The sequence below is a fragment of the Manacus candei genome, unplaced genomic scaffold, assembly GCF_025592945.1.
Source record: "Manacus candei isolate 608988 ecotype Guabito, Panama unplaced genomic scaffold, ASM2559294v1 h1tg000008l, whole genome shotgun sequence".
NCBI lineage: Eukaryota > Metazoa > Chordata > Aves > Passeriformes > Pipridae > Manacus > Manacus candei.
The window spans coordinates 8,584,328-8,600,561 of NW_026138056.1; the positions used below are offsets into that span (position 1 = coordinate 8,584,328).

Here is a 16,234-nt window from a genome sequence, read left to right on the forward strand (position 1 = left end):
AAAAATCTCGTGTGATTTCATGCCCTGGAAACACCTTTTACACTATAAGTATTCCTACAGCAATGGGGAGATATGAGGCATATGGATCTGAGCTAGTCAAATTAATGCCATAATGGCTTCTGGCTCCACAAGCAGATACAGTGCAAAGAGAGAGCAGAACAGCTGTAGTAGAGTTACCTTTTATGTGGGTGGCATAGACGTCTGCCAATTAAAATGATCTGATGAATCATTTCTAGCCATATGATTACTGTTAATAAGAATTTATGTTAACATGTTTGTGTCTGAACTTTGCACAGGTTCATGCCTGCATTTATTTTCTTAAAAAATAGAGCATATCATGGTTGTTTTTTTGTTCTTAATGGGCTTTCTTTCCTCACTTGAAAGCATTCCAGGACTTCAGTAATGCAGAGCTGCCAACTAACCCTTAAAAGACGATGTTTTTATCTCTATGTAGTGCCTTCTGCATGCAATTCTGTGTACACAGAACAATAATTTTTAACCTGAGAACTTCAAGCTAAGCTTCTAAATCCATATAGCAGCTCTTAGAAAGAAAGCATGGCCTTCAAAATATGAAGAGTTCTCATAAAGTTTTATTAAAGCCTTTTTTGTTGCAAACATTTATATTTATACTTTTCTTTAAGTAGGCCCAATGACTGACAGGTTTTAACTGTTGACTTCATTACACTAATTCCCTATGTGTAAAAACAAGTGATTTTTTTTTCTAGAACTGATGTTATATTTATGATGAGAAATTAAGCATGGCAAAATGTTCTTTTAAATATGTCCTCCGCAGCTTACAAATCATTTCAAAGTATTTGAGAAGTCTGTGCAACAAGTGAGACATTTTATAGAAAGAAATACACAAGTCCAAGCATGGTGAGTGTTAACAAACTTTGATAGGATGATTTGGGAATCTCTCTCTGATCAGAAAAATGTAGTTAAAATTCTGCAAAAGCTTGGTAAGTATAACAGGACAGGGTGGAGAGACAAAAAATAATTGCAGTAAAATTGCTTGAAGTACAGTTTTGCTAGGATAGGTGGTTGGAGATTTATCCTTGTGAATCTTGTTTGGGAGCCGTGAGCAGAACAAACATTTTAGTGGGAGGACTTGTTCCCATGGTACTTAAAGCAGTTAGGAGAAAATATACTGAGGAAAATAATCCTAAAAAGACCAAGGAGGAACTTGGCAAATAGGTACTTTCTTTCTCTATTTTCTCTACTGGCAATTCTGCTACTCATGTTAGGAGGAATAGAAGACACTGATAGGCAAGGCATTTCCATGTCACTTAGATTGGAGCTTTTGGGGGCTCTTTGGCTCTCAGACTCCTCCTCATCTCTGCTCTGTCCATGCTTACTGATGCATTGATATCATATTTGCATCCATTTTCCCTGCAGCATCAATAAATCAAGAACTCTCATATGTTTTTTCTAGTGTCATCCTGCATTACCACCTATAAGAAGACACCGCCTCCAGTCCCACCAAGAACTACCACCAAACCATTTATTTCCATCACAGCCCAGAGCAGCACAGAGTCTGCCCAAGATGCATATATGGATGGGCATGGGCAGAGGGGAGATATCATCAGTCAGTCTGGACTTAGCAACTCCACGGAAAGCTTGGATAGTATGAAGGCGCTGACAGCTGCTATCGAAGCTGCCAATGCACAGATCCATGGCCCTGCAAGTCAACATGTAGGGAACAACACTGCCACAGTCACCACCACCACAACCATTGCCACTGTTGCAGTAGAAGATAGGAAGAAGGACCACTTCAAGAAAAACAGATGCTTATCTATTGGAATACAGGTACAGTACATGGCATGGATAATCTGCCTGCCATTGTTTTGGACTTCTACATCTGTTTTACTGCTCATTATACAATGTTTTGTGTATTTTCCTACTTGTCCTGACAGGTACCTATGTAGAAATTGCATCAACATAATCATTCTGCGTGGTACTAATGATGTTTTCTTAATTTATCATAAAAACATCAGATGCAAGGATTTGTTTAAGTCTTCTTGCTGCTTGTTATTCAGCTCTGTTAAATTATACACATGAGCACTAATCTATGAATCATAACACAGCGGGGGTCAGAAAGGCATGAATTAAATCATTGAAAGGGAATGTGTAAAACAATGATTTACATTACACTATCACCCAAAAAATATTTTCGTCCAGACTCACTGAATTAATTGTCGCTGCTTATTCATGCATTTCATAATGACTGGTAGCCACTTGAATGAGGCAGCATTGTTCCTATCTCACCCTCAAGAGCAGAAGATAAGTTCTTTCTGATTTGCCTTTGTTAAAGAAAATTACATTTTCTTACCTCTAGTGGAAACAAACAAGAAAAATAACCCTGCCAAAGTTCATTCCTGTTTACAGAAAGGAGAAGAGCAAATAAACTAGACCAACGTAATCTGCTTTCTTAATTAATCTTTCCTAAACATCCCCCTTCCCCCCCACAAAAAAAAATGTTCATAGGACTCCTGACTATCTGCTTGCAGGATTAGCTTTTGCAACAAAGTGCTTGAACTTAAAATCAACTGAGAATCAACACAGGTTTTGATGAGAGATGAATCCCAAGCAAATAGAATAGCAATCCACAGTTTATCGGCCTTCACAAGAAGCCATGATGGTTTTTTTCTTGAAGAAGGTGGTTGTAAGCACAGCACTATGTGCCTGGACAGGCTTATCTGATTAGCAAAGCCTAAGAATTTGCTGTGAAATCTCTGTATCAGCCTGATGAGATAGATGAGAGGCATTCTGTTGAAGTATGCCATTCCAGGGGCAGCTCCTGGAGAAGCTATGACTTTTCTCTTATTTCTTCTTGGAAGAGGAATAATTACTATCGCCTGTGGGTTCAGTTCACTGCCTTTGTTGTAGACCTTTTCTGCTTCACAGCTGTTTGTTTTGGATATATTCTGAAAGAAGGGCTGATGTTCAGTGTTAAAACACAGGAACAAGGTCCAGGTGGAACAGGGATAGAGGAAAGCTCTTCTATTACTTATTCACATTCCCAGCCAAGACAAAGGTGCCATTTTATTATTGTAATCCCTTGCTTTACCAAGCAAAGAAACAAAGACTCCTTAGCAGAGAAACACCCTGAAAAATAATGGGTACAAGGAAGTAATTTCCATGTTTGCAGAAGCCAAAAGGAACAACGGTAATGTGAATCACGGTTCTTGAGAGACCGTCTCCTCACTGTCTCTTCTTAAGGTAGTGTTGCAAGTAACAAATGCTGCTTCTGAAAGGTATAGAGGCCTCAGTTTCCTAAGATCTGAGGAAAACAGAGCTCCAAAACATGCTCAAGCCTTCAAAAATCTACCTCTTAAACTTTTAAGTTTACAGGTGACCAATATAATCATATGAAACAATCATTAAAGCTTTCTGGGGATGGTAAATGAAAGTCTGCCAGGATAGGTTTTGTGTACAAACCAATGGAGATCCCTAAAGCTGTGGTTACATGAAGCAAAACCTTCGGCAGCAATACAGCCTTATAAGTTTCCTGCCTGTGTACAGTGCCACCCTCACAGTTGTGGCCATCAATGAAATTTTTAGAGTCAGACAGGCTTCACAAATAAAAGAAAACTACTTCACTATGCTGTCTCATCCATTTTGCAGCATCATTGCACAAGCAATCATGCTGGTACAGCTGAAGGGGTAGTGTGGGAGTAGAAATACCATAAGATAGCTGTTGATGCCAGAAATAACTTCTCTTACAAACAACTGCCCTAAAGTAGGTAAGTACACTTTCAGTCCTCTGACTGGCAGTATAGAGTCAGTTTCTCTCCACTGACTGTAAAGGGAGCCTAGTTCAGGCTTAGTCTGAAGTCAGACCAAGTACACACTTTAATTATAGTTTGATCCATCTCTGTAGAGCAGGTCAAGCTGCATTAGCCAGAGGCATATTCTTAGTTTGTTTCCTCCTCTAGCAAATAAACCTAATGTGCACTTACGATGAACCTCCATGAGTGTCCTCTGCGCCCCTCAGTCACTCCAAGGACATCACAAGCCTTTGCTGTAAATCTGTTTAGCAAACAAGCACAGTTAACAAAGAAAAACCCTTCCATCAAAAAGTTGCTTCACTCTGTCAGTTATGGGATTTAAGGTGTAGTTATCTCCCCAGAGGCCTCCTATCAGGTAAGTACCTCACTTCAGAGAACGGCTTCTGTAACTCCTGTCCCTCATTGAGCACTTTTCCTGCATAGGCTGTTCAGGTGGATCTCAAGAAGCAGCTTACTTAGTGATGGAACAGCCACTAACTACAGCTGGAGATTTTGTACACCCGTGGTCAGTGTGGATCCACAGATCACTTCATGACGCTGCTGTGGCCCAAAGATTCTATTTGCTGGAAATCTTTTCCTTTTATAACTAACGGTGTTATACATAGCATTGGGAATTAAAAACTACACTGATTGGTCCCAAAAATTTTGTGATTTTACTCAAAGACACATCTGTGGGTAAATTTTAGCTTTATACCATTGGTATAAATCAGCTTATGGAGATGGACATGTGGTATAAAGTGCCTCCCTGTGCTCCTGGGGACACCTGTTTGCATGATGAAGGAGTAAAGAAAATGCACCTAAGAGTCATATCTGCTTTCTTTAAATCTTGTCTGTACAGGGTGTCTCCTTAGTGTGAGAATTACAGTTGTATGAGGTGAGGGAAAAGGGGAGGAAAGACCTCTGCTCTGATTCAAGGCACTAACATTTAAGCAAAATAAATACATAATTTTGACATGAGTTCACATATGCCTGCACATACAGACTAGAAGGTAAAATCAGACATGGTGGAGCACAATAACTGAAGTTATAACTGCTCAGAGATGTGCTCTGACAAATGTGAGCATCCAGCCTCCATAAAATACTGAATAAACTCCATCTGCATATTGCAAGCTGAATGTTGACTTACCAGAAATAATTAACAGGAATTATGAACATTCACTAATAACATCAGAAATGAGCACACCACAGACAAGCTATCTGACTAGATGAAGGAATTCACGATACAACCTCTATGTGCAGACACTCATAGTTGTACTCCATAGAAATTGCAAGTAGCTGGGTGATATCTCTGCTAAAATGCATTATAATTAGCTGCTGTGTTCTGGTTTTTTTGAGGTTGATGGTGCTGAAGAATCCACCACACCGGGTGAAAATAAAGCAACCAGTAAGTTCCAGTCCATAGGAGTTCAAGTAGAGGAGGAGAAGTGGTGAGTAAAAGTTAATACTGTTTTTCTAAAGTAAATAATTATGTCACAACTAATTTTTAAGAGCCCTAGTTCCTCTGACCCCATGACCACATAAGCCTGCTTCCTGGATGAATTGTTAGATCACCCAGCTGAAAAGCTGAGTCTTATAAATGTTGTAGCTCTTATTTCTCAGAGGGGATTTTTCAGGACCAGTGAGAGAACTGGAAGAGAAGTGCCACATACACTTGTAATAAGCTCTTTTTCCTCAGGAAATCTACCTAAACAGTGGACAGTGTTCCAGCTGGGGTATTAGACTTGAGATGGCTGCAGCAGCATGGAAATTATGCAGAAAAGTTTACCTTGTTTTTCAGCAGAATAATGTCAGGCACGTGTAGCAGTGCAGTGGCAGAGCCAAACTGATTGCTTTTACTCAGGTATCTCTCCCAGACATCTCTGTATTACAATTGCTCCCTTGCAAAAAAATTGTTGAGATTGCAAAGCAAGCCTGCAAAACTCGGTTCTCTCTCCAGTGTGCAGTATACCACGAATCAGTAAACAAATATGGTCTGAGAAAAATTTTAAAAAGAAAAAAAAAACCAGAACAGTTGTCACAGAAGCACAGAGCTTTCTGATGACAAATTGCAGTTACATTGCAGGGCAGCATAACTGGACATAGCACTTTCCAGTCGCATAAGGTTTTTGAGTGCTTGACCACAACTGCAGATTTTAATTCCTGCCAAAAACTGGACTCAGGGGCTGAAGAAAAGCCAGGCTCTCCCCTTGCCTCTGAATGTGCAGGCCTGCCCAGTGTTGCTGTGGCTCTAAGCACCCACCCAAGTCTTTGCATGCTTTTTGCAACCCACTTGGGCATGGTGAAACTTTTCAGTCCTGGAGCCATTTTCTTGATAACTCTCTGTACCATGATGTGTCGTAGGAAAAGCCTCGGTGGTCAATGAGGAAGGAGTCACCCTTGAAATCTCTTCAGAGAAAATCTGGGTGGAGCAAATATGAGCTGACAAAATTAGGGCCCTCTCTCTCCTCTGCCTCGCAACTGCAGGAGCAAGTGGAGATGTCCTTTTTTGCACCGTTTTTTTCCTACATCTGCTAAAAATACTCCAAAGTAACACATTGTCTACACCATTTTCAATTCAATCATATCTTCCTGTCAAGTATCAGAGTATTTTCTTGTGGTTTTAAAAGGCTAAAGTGATTTCAGCAAAAAGAAATGTGATTTTGCAATGACCCTGCTAGGCTGTTACCAAGTTCCTCATTAACCTGCTAAAACATCTCTTGCTTTAGACATTTCTTTATGTTAGACCTTAGCCCTATTTACCCACAACTCTTCCAGCTAGATAAATGAGCACACTAGAATAGATGCTGAAGGACCATTTCACTTCAGCCAGAGCACAAAGGAAATAACTACCCCAAAAGCCCAACCCTCCCCTTCCCCGCAAAGAAAGAAAGAAATGGCTGTTTGTAAATACCTTACTTCCAAAGTCCTCTCTCTACTGCAGTTTTTATTGCTCCAGAGAAAAATGTAAGATTTGCCTGTGAGAGTCTGCCCTAAGAAAGCAATATTTCTGCATTACTTTCTGGCAGCTGTGTTTGGGGGTTTCCTTGCTGATAAAGTTGAGCTTGCTGCTGTTTGGAGCAGACAGGCAAGAAGCAATCTATCATGGACTTTCAGAAATGAACCGGCTGATAAAGGACAGCCCCTAATCCTTAGAAAATGAGTGCACTCAAGACACAAAGGGCTTATCATCACAGTTGGGCACTTATATTCTTTTTTTTTCCCAAACACAGCAGGGCACAATATATTGATTATCTGTTGCAGGAATAGAATTGTAAATACAGTGCATTCTTCACTGCCCCCACACCAAAACATCTGCAAAGCCTAAAAAAGCCCTTTTGAGTTGAATCTTTGAGAAATTAATGTTTTAAAAAATATTCCAGTCTTCAGAAATGTTAAATAAGTATAAAATGAGAAGAATGACACTGCAGAAGGGATAAATACAGTAAATTGATCATGTTTCCTTGCCAGTCTAAGCTATTAAGTGCACTGTTACAAAATAAGAAAGCTCTTTGCCTAATGCACCAAAAGCTTACCACACTTTCAATCCTCTTCTTTGCTTCCTGCTTTTTCCTCCCCCTTTCCCTCACCTCATACAACTGTCATTCTTACACTAAGGAGTCTTACCTCCTCATGTCCTTTTAAATATTTCTGCTTCTCTGCTTGGACCAAATAAGCAAAAGGTTTTACCTCCATTTCTTGATCTAAGTAACGTAAAAACAGAGCATCTTCAGAGGACAGCTCTCTCTCTTCAATATTCCATCTCGACTCAGACCTTTCATTGGCCCTTCACTCTCTGTAACCTGGGCTTCCTGCCAAGACAAATGCCTCAGTCCGCCTACCCTTCTTGTACTGCTCAAAGGAAAAGCATGCCTACTGCTACCTGACCACATTACAACTGGATCAATCGCTGCTATTCATCTTATCATCAGTTCTTTATGCTGCCTGGTCTCAATAATCTTTTTCATGCCCATTCCCTAACTGCAGCTCTGTGATTTCTAGCATTTATAGAGTACCCCTGTCAAGTCCTTCTCTTGGGAAAAAAATTGGTATGCAGTTCTTTTCGCCTCGTGATCTTCCTGCTGTTACCGTCTTATCTCTCACCTGATCTTCACCATGATGCTGACGAAACCCTAACCAAAATATTCCTCCCCTTTCCCTACATGACCTACCCCTTCCAGGGCAATTTTGAAATGTATATCTAATGAAGCTGATCAGTGGAATCTCAGGGCACTTCCATTTCTGTCCATTTCTGTTTGTCCTTTCTCTCTACCTGTGACTTCTTGACCTCAAAGGACCACCTTCAATTTCTCACTTACAGAAGATAATTGAATTGTTAGAAATCAACCAGTTAGAAGTCAACCAGTTCTAATGACCCAGAGAAAAAGAAGTAATATATTCTGCATGCATCCTTCTTAAACAAGGGGCTCTCAGTCCCACAGATCTATAATCACTTTTAGTCTCTCTTGCATTTTAACTTGTCTGCCACTATACCTCCTCCCATTACATTCTCATCCCCAAAATTGCCTTGCTCATTGGTCTAGATGTACCATCAGCTGGTAATTGTACTTGATTTGCCATCATAAGTATTTTTGAATACTGAAACAATAGTAGTTTCTGAAGTAAGAACACTGCTGTAGGGAATGGGGTTGGAGCAGGAATATTGTTCTGGCCATTAGAAGACATGGTACCATATCTGCTAATTCCTTCTGCAGTTTGTTTTGTTCTGCTGACAGCAGCTGCAACCTTAGCAGAGAAGCCCACAGCTGAGAAGAGTACAGCCAATGGGTAAAGTAAGGCAGACTGAATTTAATGTAAGTGCCTCTGAGATTCACCATGCATCACTTGGTTTGAAACGTGCATCTTTTCTGGGGTTTTGGATTTAGTCTTTTTTTTAGGACTGAAATAAGTTCTCTAAGTTGAATTGTAAACGTTCTGCAAAAGAAAGCAAAAGAAGATGTAGAAGCTGAGACTTGAATGCTAACAAGTGACCGTGTTGTTGTTGTTCAAAACACATCGTTCTGTTGTTCTCCGTACTGGTTTATCCAGTCTGAGGTTTCATGGCTTTCTGCACCTTAGGCCAGATATCTGCTGCAGTTCTCTGAAGCTGTAATTATTACATCTTGTGCCTGCAGGGCACAACTGAGTACAAAAGGGCCAAACCTGAAAGCAAAGGAAGAAGCAAACCTTGTTTTTAACAATTACCAGCAACTTATGACAACTTTTTTTTTGTAGACTTGTGAATGTTTTATGTAGTAGAATTAGTGAAAACTTAGGCATTAGCTTCAGCAGCATTCCTATAGTAGGAAGCTTTAACTGAGTGCCAATAAAAAAAGGCTCATGTGGGACGCAGACAGTATTTTGCAAGTGTGAAACATCCTGAAAATGAGTGAGGAAGCTGTGTCAGAGGCTAAAATTACCAACTATTAGGCATTTTGTATAGATGAGCTGGAGGCAGGCAGATAGTGGGTGCCTTCCTGCATTTCCATTTTATTCAACATACATTTCCTTGGACATATTTTTTTTTTTTAATTTTGAACTCATGCTATATTCTATTGCCAAGTTGTTTTTCTTTTGAAGATAGGTTACATAATCCAGTGCCAAGAATCTGTCAAGCAAGCCTGTAGAATACTATTATATAGATAAAACAAAGGCAAAAAAAGTAGGTCGTTCTGTTTCATTTGTTAAGCAGAGTCCAGTTTTGGTGGTATGAGCTAATATTGAACCCAGTAAGAGTACACTCTTGAAAGACTTGAAATGTAGTGCCTCCAGCAAGACATCCTCCTGTCAAGTACACCTTGATGTTTTCACATTTGGGTTTTGCTGTACACTGAGAAGCCAGAGTGTTTACTGAAAATACAGATGGTCATCTGAAACAGAAGGCTATCAGAGTTTAGGCATCTGGGTAAAGCAGAAGGTGGCTGTGATGTGGAGACAGGGGAATGGAGAAGAGCGAGCCTGGATTAAGGCATTTGCTTTTCTCTCCAGTGCTATGGAAGGTGTGGAACACTACACTTGGATCTCAGTGAACCCTGACTAAATACCTTAAAAGAAATCCTGTGTGAGCATGTGCCTGTGTTGTGTTTTTGTGTTGTGTGTGTGTTTGCACGCACACAATTCAGTGCAGATAAGGGATTTGTCAGGTTGGTGGCCAAATTAAAGCAATTTCTAAAAACAATAGCATAGATTGGACCAATAGATTTTCACTGTAATGTCAGCCTAAAGCTAGTGTCTTTCTAGCCACTAATAGCTGTATTAAAAAAACAAGCTTTTCTCTGCCAGGGGCTAGTAGCAAATACTTAGGAAAAGTGTAAAGGAGTGTGTGTAAAGTATAAAGTGTGTATTAAACACTACTTCTCCCAGTAGACATTCCCAAATTAGTATTCTGTTGTTCAGGGACTTCCTATGCCTGATATGACATCTGTGTAATGGCTCTTCCTGGATCTATCTCCTGTGAATTTGATCAGATCCTCTTTGAACCTATTTTTACCTTTGGTTTTCCCAGGATTCTGTGACAATTTAATTACATATTGTGTGAAGAAGTACTTCCTTTCACTAGATGTAGATCTTTAGACCTCTAAGCCTTGCAGCTTGCTGTTTTCCTCCCCACAGTTATTGCACTCTGAGAAATAGTGAAACATCACCTGGTCAGGATTTCACAGGTCTCTCATAGTCTTCTTCAGCCATCTAAACATTTTCTCCTATGGAAATCATACCATCTCTTCAATGATTCTTGTCTTCTCTTTCTAACTTTTTCTGCTATATCAGTCCCAAGAAAAATGCTTTTCTCTGCTTGCCAAAGGATAAATACTACCAAGCTGAAAATGCTCACTCCATACTTTTCAGTTTGCTGGTGCATATTGTGCACAACTACAGTGGCTTAGCCATGTCTTTTTCATCGTTTAACAATACCTGTTTCAAAAGAATCATAAGCAGCAGGCACTATGATAAAATGTTTGAATTCTAGGTCATTATAAAACGAAATATGTATACAATTTATTAGTAAAATTTTCCAGGGATCTGTGTGGCTGAGAAGTTAATTTGAGCTTTCTTCTGCAGAGGAATTGGCTTTTTTTCTTTTAATTGGATAACCTTTCTCAACTCCTGATTTGCTTTGCTTTCCTCCTCTGAAAGCCCCAGATCAACAGCCACTAATTTCCTCTATCAGCAGGACCTATTATGGTCCTCCTCGAAGTCTGCTGCACTCCTCCTGAGCTATCTGGATGCACCAGGTATACAGGACATTAAATTCTCCCTCGTTATCCTTCCATCTCCTCCCTCCCCAAATGCAAACTAAATATACTTGATGAAATTTTTCTGTCAGTTGTACTTGTCTAATTAGCTATTGCTCTTCAGTGGAAGGTGGAATTTAAATGAAAGGGAGTGAAATCATGCCCAGTCTCCATCTCCACCATCTCTTCAGCATTTTCATTGCTGTTTGACCTCAAATTAAAATAAAACTGGCAAGGGCAAAACAGCCAAAACATCACAGGGAAATGGGTCCTAAAACTAGTTTCAAGTGCAGATGTGAGATTGTGAACAAATTAGCTGCATAAGTGCACAGGCATCCTGAGTGAGTAAGAAGAAGCAGTAGGAATCTGTCCTTATTCAGTTCAAAACTGTGTTAATTCTGAAGCTTAAATATTACTAATATAAGAAACATCTATGTTAACTACTTTACGGTTCTACCTTCTTTTTCATCATGGGGTGAGACAGGTGTCTCCCACCACAATTTGCTGCTCCCTCTACCACCCCCTGCAACAGCATTAAGTATCTCTCATTCTTTACACTTCCCTCTCTTCCTTCTCTGTCAGTCTCTTCACCTCAGATGCCTTGAACTGCAGAAATTGGAGTGCTGTTTATATAAGGAAAACCCATCCAAAAACCCAAATCCCCAAACCTCCTCTCTCCCCTGTTTTTGCCTTTACACTCAGGGTTTGTTCTCTGCCTTCAGAAGGTCCAACACAGGGAAACTATGCAAGGTGAAAGGAACCTACCTACAGGGTAGCAGCCACCACAGTGAGGGTAACATAGACAGAGACAGCATGCTAGCTTTGGTAAATAGAGAAGACTATTTTGAAACTGTATGTAAAAAAACCAGAATATCTCCGTGCTGGTAGTGGGCACTAAAATTGTAAGAGATGGCAGACACTTAATTATGAAGAAGCAATAAAAATACTTATCTGAGTTAAAAACACTTTTTTTTTAATAAATGGAATGTATAATTTTATTTAGATAGTAGACTCATTGCTATTACTCTCTTATCACTCTCATATGTATGATTTTTAAATGTGACTTGTGAGTTTGGATGTGTAACTTGAAAGAGGTGTGAGTTTTAAAAATTGGAAGATAAACCACTTCTGAAAATTGGGTCCCTTTAACTTTTCATTAATCAGTAACCTAAAATCCTGAGTTACTGACAGTGTTAGCTGCCTCTTGGGCTAGCCTCTGCCTTTGTTGAACTGCACAACAATTAGAGGTACTTGCCTCAATTAACAGTGAGCTTGGGTGGAAAAAGAGAGATGCTTGTTTGTTTGCTTGCAATGAGAAAAAAAGGTTATGCTGATCATTTCAAGAAAAAACACCTGAGTGTAGCACTGTGAGGTGTGACTGCCAGTCTTAAGAAGAGTGGCAGAATCTGAATAATTCCTTCCTCACTGAGCTACCCAGAAAAAGCTTTCTAAACATGCTCTGTTTGTGCTCTCCAAAGCTTTCGCAGGTTTACGCGCTCTAACAGTGTAACAACAGCCGTGCAAGCAGACCTGGATTTCCATGAGAACTTTGAAATAATCGACCCTCAAGAGGACAATACATGTTCTGGACAAATATCAAGACAATTTTCCCGAGATGCAAGCACCTCTACCGTTAGCATACAAGGGTCAGGAAACCATTACCATGCATGTGCAGTGGATGATGACTTTGAGACAGATTTTGATCCATCAATTTTACCTCCTCCTGACCCCTGGATTGACTCTATTACTGAAGATCCTCTGGAAGCTGTTCAAAGGTCAGTGTGCCCACGTGATGGCCACTGGTTTCTGAAGCTACTTCAGGCAGAGAGAGATCGTATGGAGGGTTGGTGCCAACAGATGGAGAGAGAAGAACGTGAAAACAACTTACCTGAGGACAGTAAGTAACTGCATACAATAATATTTCAACTGCAAAGTATTTAATATAGGTCAAATTCACTCCAGTGAATTCTGTATTGTGCCCTTTTTTATTTAGCTAATGAAACTATGGTTGTGATTCTCAAAAGGACTGTATGTATGTATGTATGTAATAATCCTTATTAAAGCTGACAGGGAATGCAAATGCTCAGCACTTCTGAAACTCCAGTGGTATTAGCTTTTGGGATTGCATAGTTCAATGGATAATTAGGAGAACGTGGTTAGGGATCCTGTAGTATTAGTGTTTCTTAAGTCTTCCATTTGAAATCACTTCTCATAACCTTAGAATATAATTTAACAGATTGTAGTTCCTTTTCATTAAATTCATATTTTAGTTGCCTTTTCAGATGGTGATTGACATCAGAGTATTTAAATGTTTGTCCCAACTGAAAGAGATTTCAGTTATGCTTCCAAGTTGTTCTCTGTCTTCCACTCTCCAGCCTCCCTTCATCTGCCTTGCTGTTCTCATTTGACTTTGATTGTCCCAGTTAAACAAGCTCTTATGTGTGTCATAAAACACACACATCCAAAGTACATCTCAGTTGTCACTGATGCCAGAAATATTATTCCACCTGTAAGGTAATGGAAATGTCTAATAAGCCTTCATTACTAAGAAGGTTGAGGGTTGAGTAGCTCACATCTTATTCATTCACTCCAGTTAGGGCAGAAGGTCTTAACATGTGCTTTGCTGTCCATATTTTTTTTCTCCCAGTAAAAATTGAAGTTTTTTCCATTTAATTCCATTACAAGGAGCAGTACTATTGCTAGCTGTCAAATTTTGGACATAGGTAAACCTGTGAGCTAAGGAGCATGCTCTCTGTGAATGAAGCTTTTCAAATTCTGGCAAGGAGCTTCTAGAGAAGCAGCTGCATGTAGAGAATTCAGTTTTTGTATAATTTAGACACACCTAAACATATTTTCCTGGATATACACGTAATACTTTTACGACCCCCAGATTAGCTCCTACCAAAGCAAAGACTACTACTTCAGCTCCAGGACTGCTTCTTCAAAATTTCTAAACCTTTCTCTCAAGAAGACAGACATTTGAATTTGTTTGAGATGTGAAGCTTTTGATTTATGAAAGGAAAGAAATTAACATTGGCAAAAAAAAATTACATTCTTAGAAATACATAAGCTACTTCTGCTGGAACTTTCTTTTCAACCCAATGAATGAAAAAGTTTGATCTAGATAGTGACTATTGTAAGCAATTAGAAATTGACTTTTAATGGCAAGTATGAGATAACCTTAAGATATGTAAAGGTTTCATATTTCTACAAAATTTCTGCTATATAGTAGGCTAACAATTTCTTCTGAAGGAAAAATATAGAAGGTTTGACCTTCAAAGCAAATTCACATTGCCCAAGTTTTAGAATATTTGAATCTCATTTTTAATTTACATCTTCAATACATTCAAAAATCTCTTTGAACACATATCAGAATAAAAGGGTTTCTGTTGTTACTATGCAAGAAATAAACCTCATGAACTATGAGATTCTTGAAAAAGAAGTGTGAACACACAAGTAGGAAATACAAAATATTTAGAAGCCACAAAGCTCAATTGCTTTCTCTTTGCCACAACAACTTAGGCTGGACATAAGGAAAACATTCTGTGATAAGGGTGGTGAGGCACTGGAACAGGTTGCCCAGAGAAGTTGTGGATGCCCCATTCCTGGAGGTGTTCAAGGCCATGTTGGATGGGGCTTTGAGCAACCTGGTCTGGTGGAAGATGTCCCTGCTTATAGCAGTGGGGGCTGGAACTCGATGATCTTTAAAGGTCAAACTATTCTGTCATTCAGTGAACTGATAATACTGGAAAAACCTATAAATATTTTTTTTTGGTGCACCAAAGTAGTTATTAATCTTGGGGAAAGGAACATGGGGTGAATTTTACTAGGCTGATAGATGCAGAACATCTATATCTGTGTACAGAATTTTCTCTCAATTTCTTGGTGTCTTTGATATATGATAGTTTTAAAGGGCTCTTCTTTGAGCAGTCAGTGGGAGGAGCCAGTTATGGGGAAGATAGACTGTTTGGGCTGGCTATTCCCAATGCTTCCTTACAGGGCACATGGCATGTGTCCTGCAGATTGCTCCTCCTCTTCGCTTCCCTGACCAGCACTTCTTGTGATTGCAGGAAATGGAAGGAGAAAAAGGGTCACCTGGGTTTTGTAGTCACTGTAGAAGCACTTATTTGGGTGGGACACTGTCAGCTGCTCCAGCACGTGGCAGTTGCCTCCCACAGACGCTGCGTGGGGCTTTCTGCCGCGGCTCAGCACTCCCCACTCTACCTGGTGCCAAGGAAAAACACATGGCCAGGGCCGCTCTGCCCGCTCAGCAGTGCCAGAAACAAAAGCCTGGTTGTTACAAACCCTGTCCCGAAATAAGTCTTTTTCATACATCTATAAACTTTAAAGAGAGGGAGGAAAGGAGGAGAAGAGGTGTGTTTGCTTTGCTTTTCCTAGTGAAATATAACCAGAGCAGGGAATGCATCCTTTGTTTTCAACCTGACATCCCCAGCATGTGTTTGGCCAGATAACAAAATAACGAGAACGTGTGATGAGCGAGGTTTTCTCGATGCCATGGCAGCTGACAGAGGGCTCATCCCCCCGTTGCTCCACGTAAACCGATCCATGCTTCCTTCAGACAATGCAGGCCTTGTGCGGAACAGCTGTCTCAGGGAGACGGCTCGCTGCTGTTTGACAGTAGCTTGTATGTTACATAGATACGTTGGGTATTATCTAGCTGGGAATGAATCTACCAGATGGGATTGAATGTTTCTAGCTGTGAAATGGAGTCTGCTGCTCTGTATAAAAACAAACTGTGGTTCAGTGGCTGCACGATGAAATGCCAATATAGAGAGAAATGTGGCTTCCCTTCTACCATGAATTATTTATTGTACAGTATATTCTGGTTTTATCTGAAATAATTTTCTGATAAAGCCTTGGCATGTGTGACAGGCAGATGAATACTACTCAGTTTAAACTAGGATACTTGATATGGTTTCAGTTTATTTTGCTGCTACAGGGAAGTTGGCTACAAATTCTAGGGCTCTCATAAAAAAAGAAAAAGATGTGTAGCATTTGAGGCTAAACACCTTGTGAGAGTTGATTGACACTTTGGACAGGCCTCAAGTGAAATCAACTGTTGACCTTTTTTTTGTTTTCTCCTCAACCGTCTGCTTGCTCCTCCTACCTCTCGCCTGCAAAATTTCAAATAGTCAGAGCCTCACCACTGTTGTTGGTGACTTTTGGCTCAGGCCCCTGTTGTAACCATTTATACACAAAATTAGCAGCAACAGACCT

The 16,234-nt window shown here is 40.0% G+C and overlaps 1 protein-coding gene across 17 annotated transcripts in view; it reads left to right on the forward strand.

Annotated features, from left to right (window-relative positions):
- DLGAP1 (DLG associated protein 1) overlaps nucleotides 1-16,234 on the forward strand; it is a 413,568-nt gene that overhangs the window by 382,508 nt on the left and 14,826 nt on the right. For all 17 annotated transcript variants that reach the window (XM_051773060.1, XM_051773102.1, XM_051773075.1 and 14 more), the window contains 3 exons: nucleotides 1,433-1,806; nucleotides 5,124-5,215; nucleotides 12,475-12,893. In XM_051773060.1, coding sequence (XP_051629020.1) covers nucleotides 1,433-1,806; nucleotides 5,124-5,215; nucleotides 12,475-12,893 — 885 coding nt within the window. The remainder of the gene's footprint in view (nucleotides 1-1,432; nucleotides 1,807-5,123; nucleotides 5,216-12,474; nucleotides 12,894-16,234) is intronic.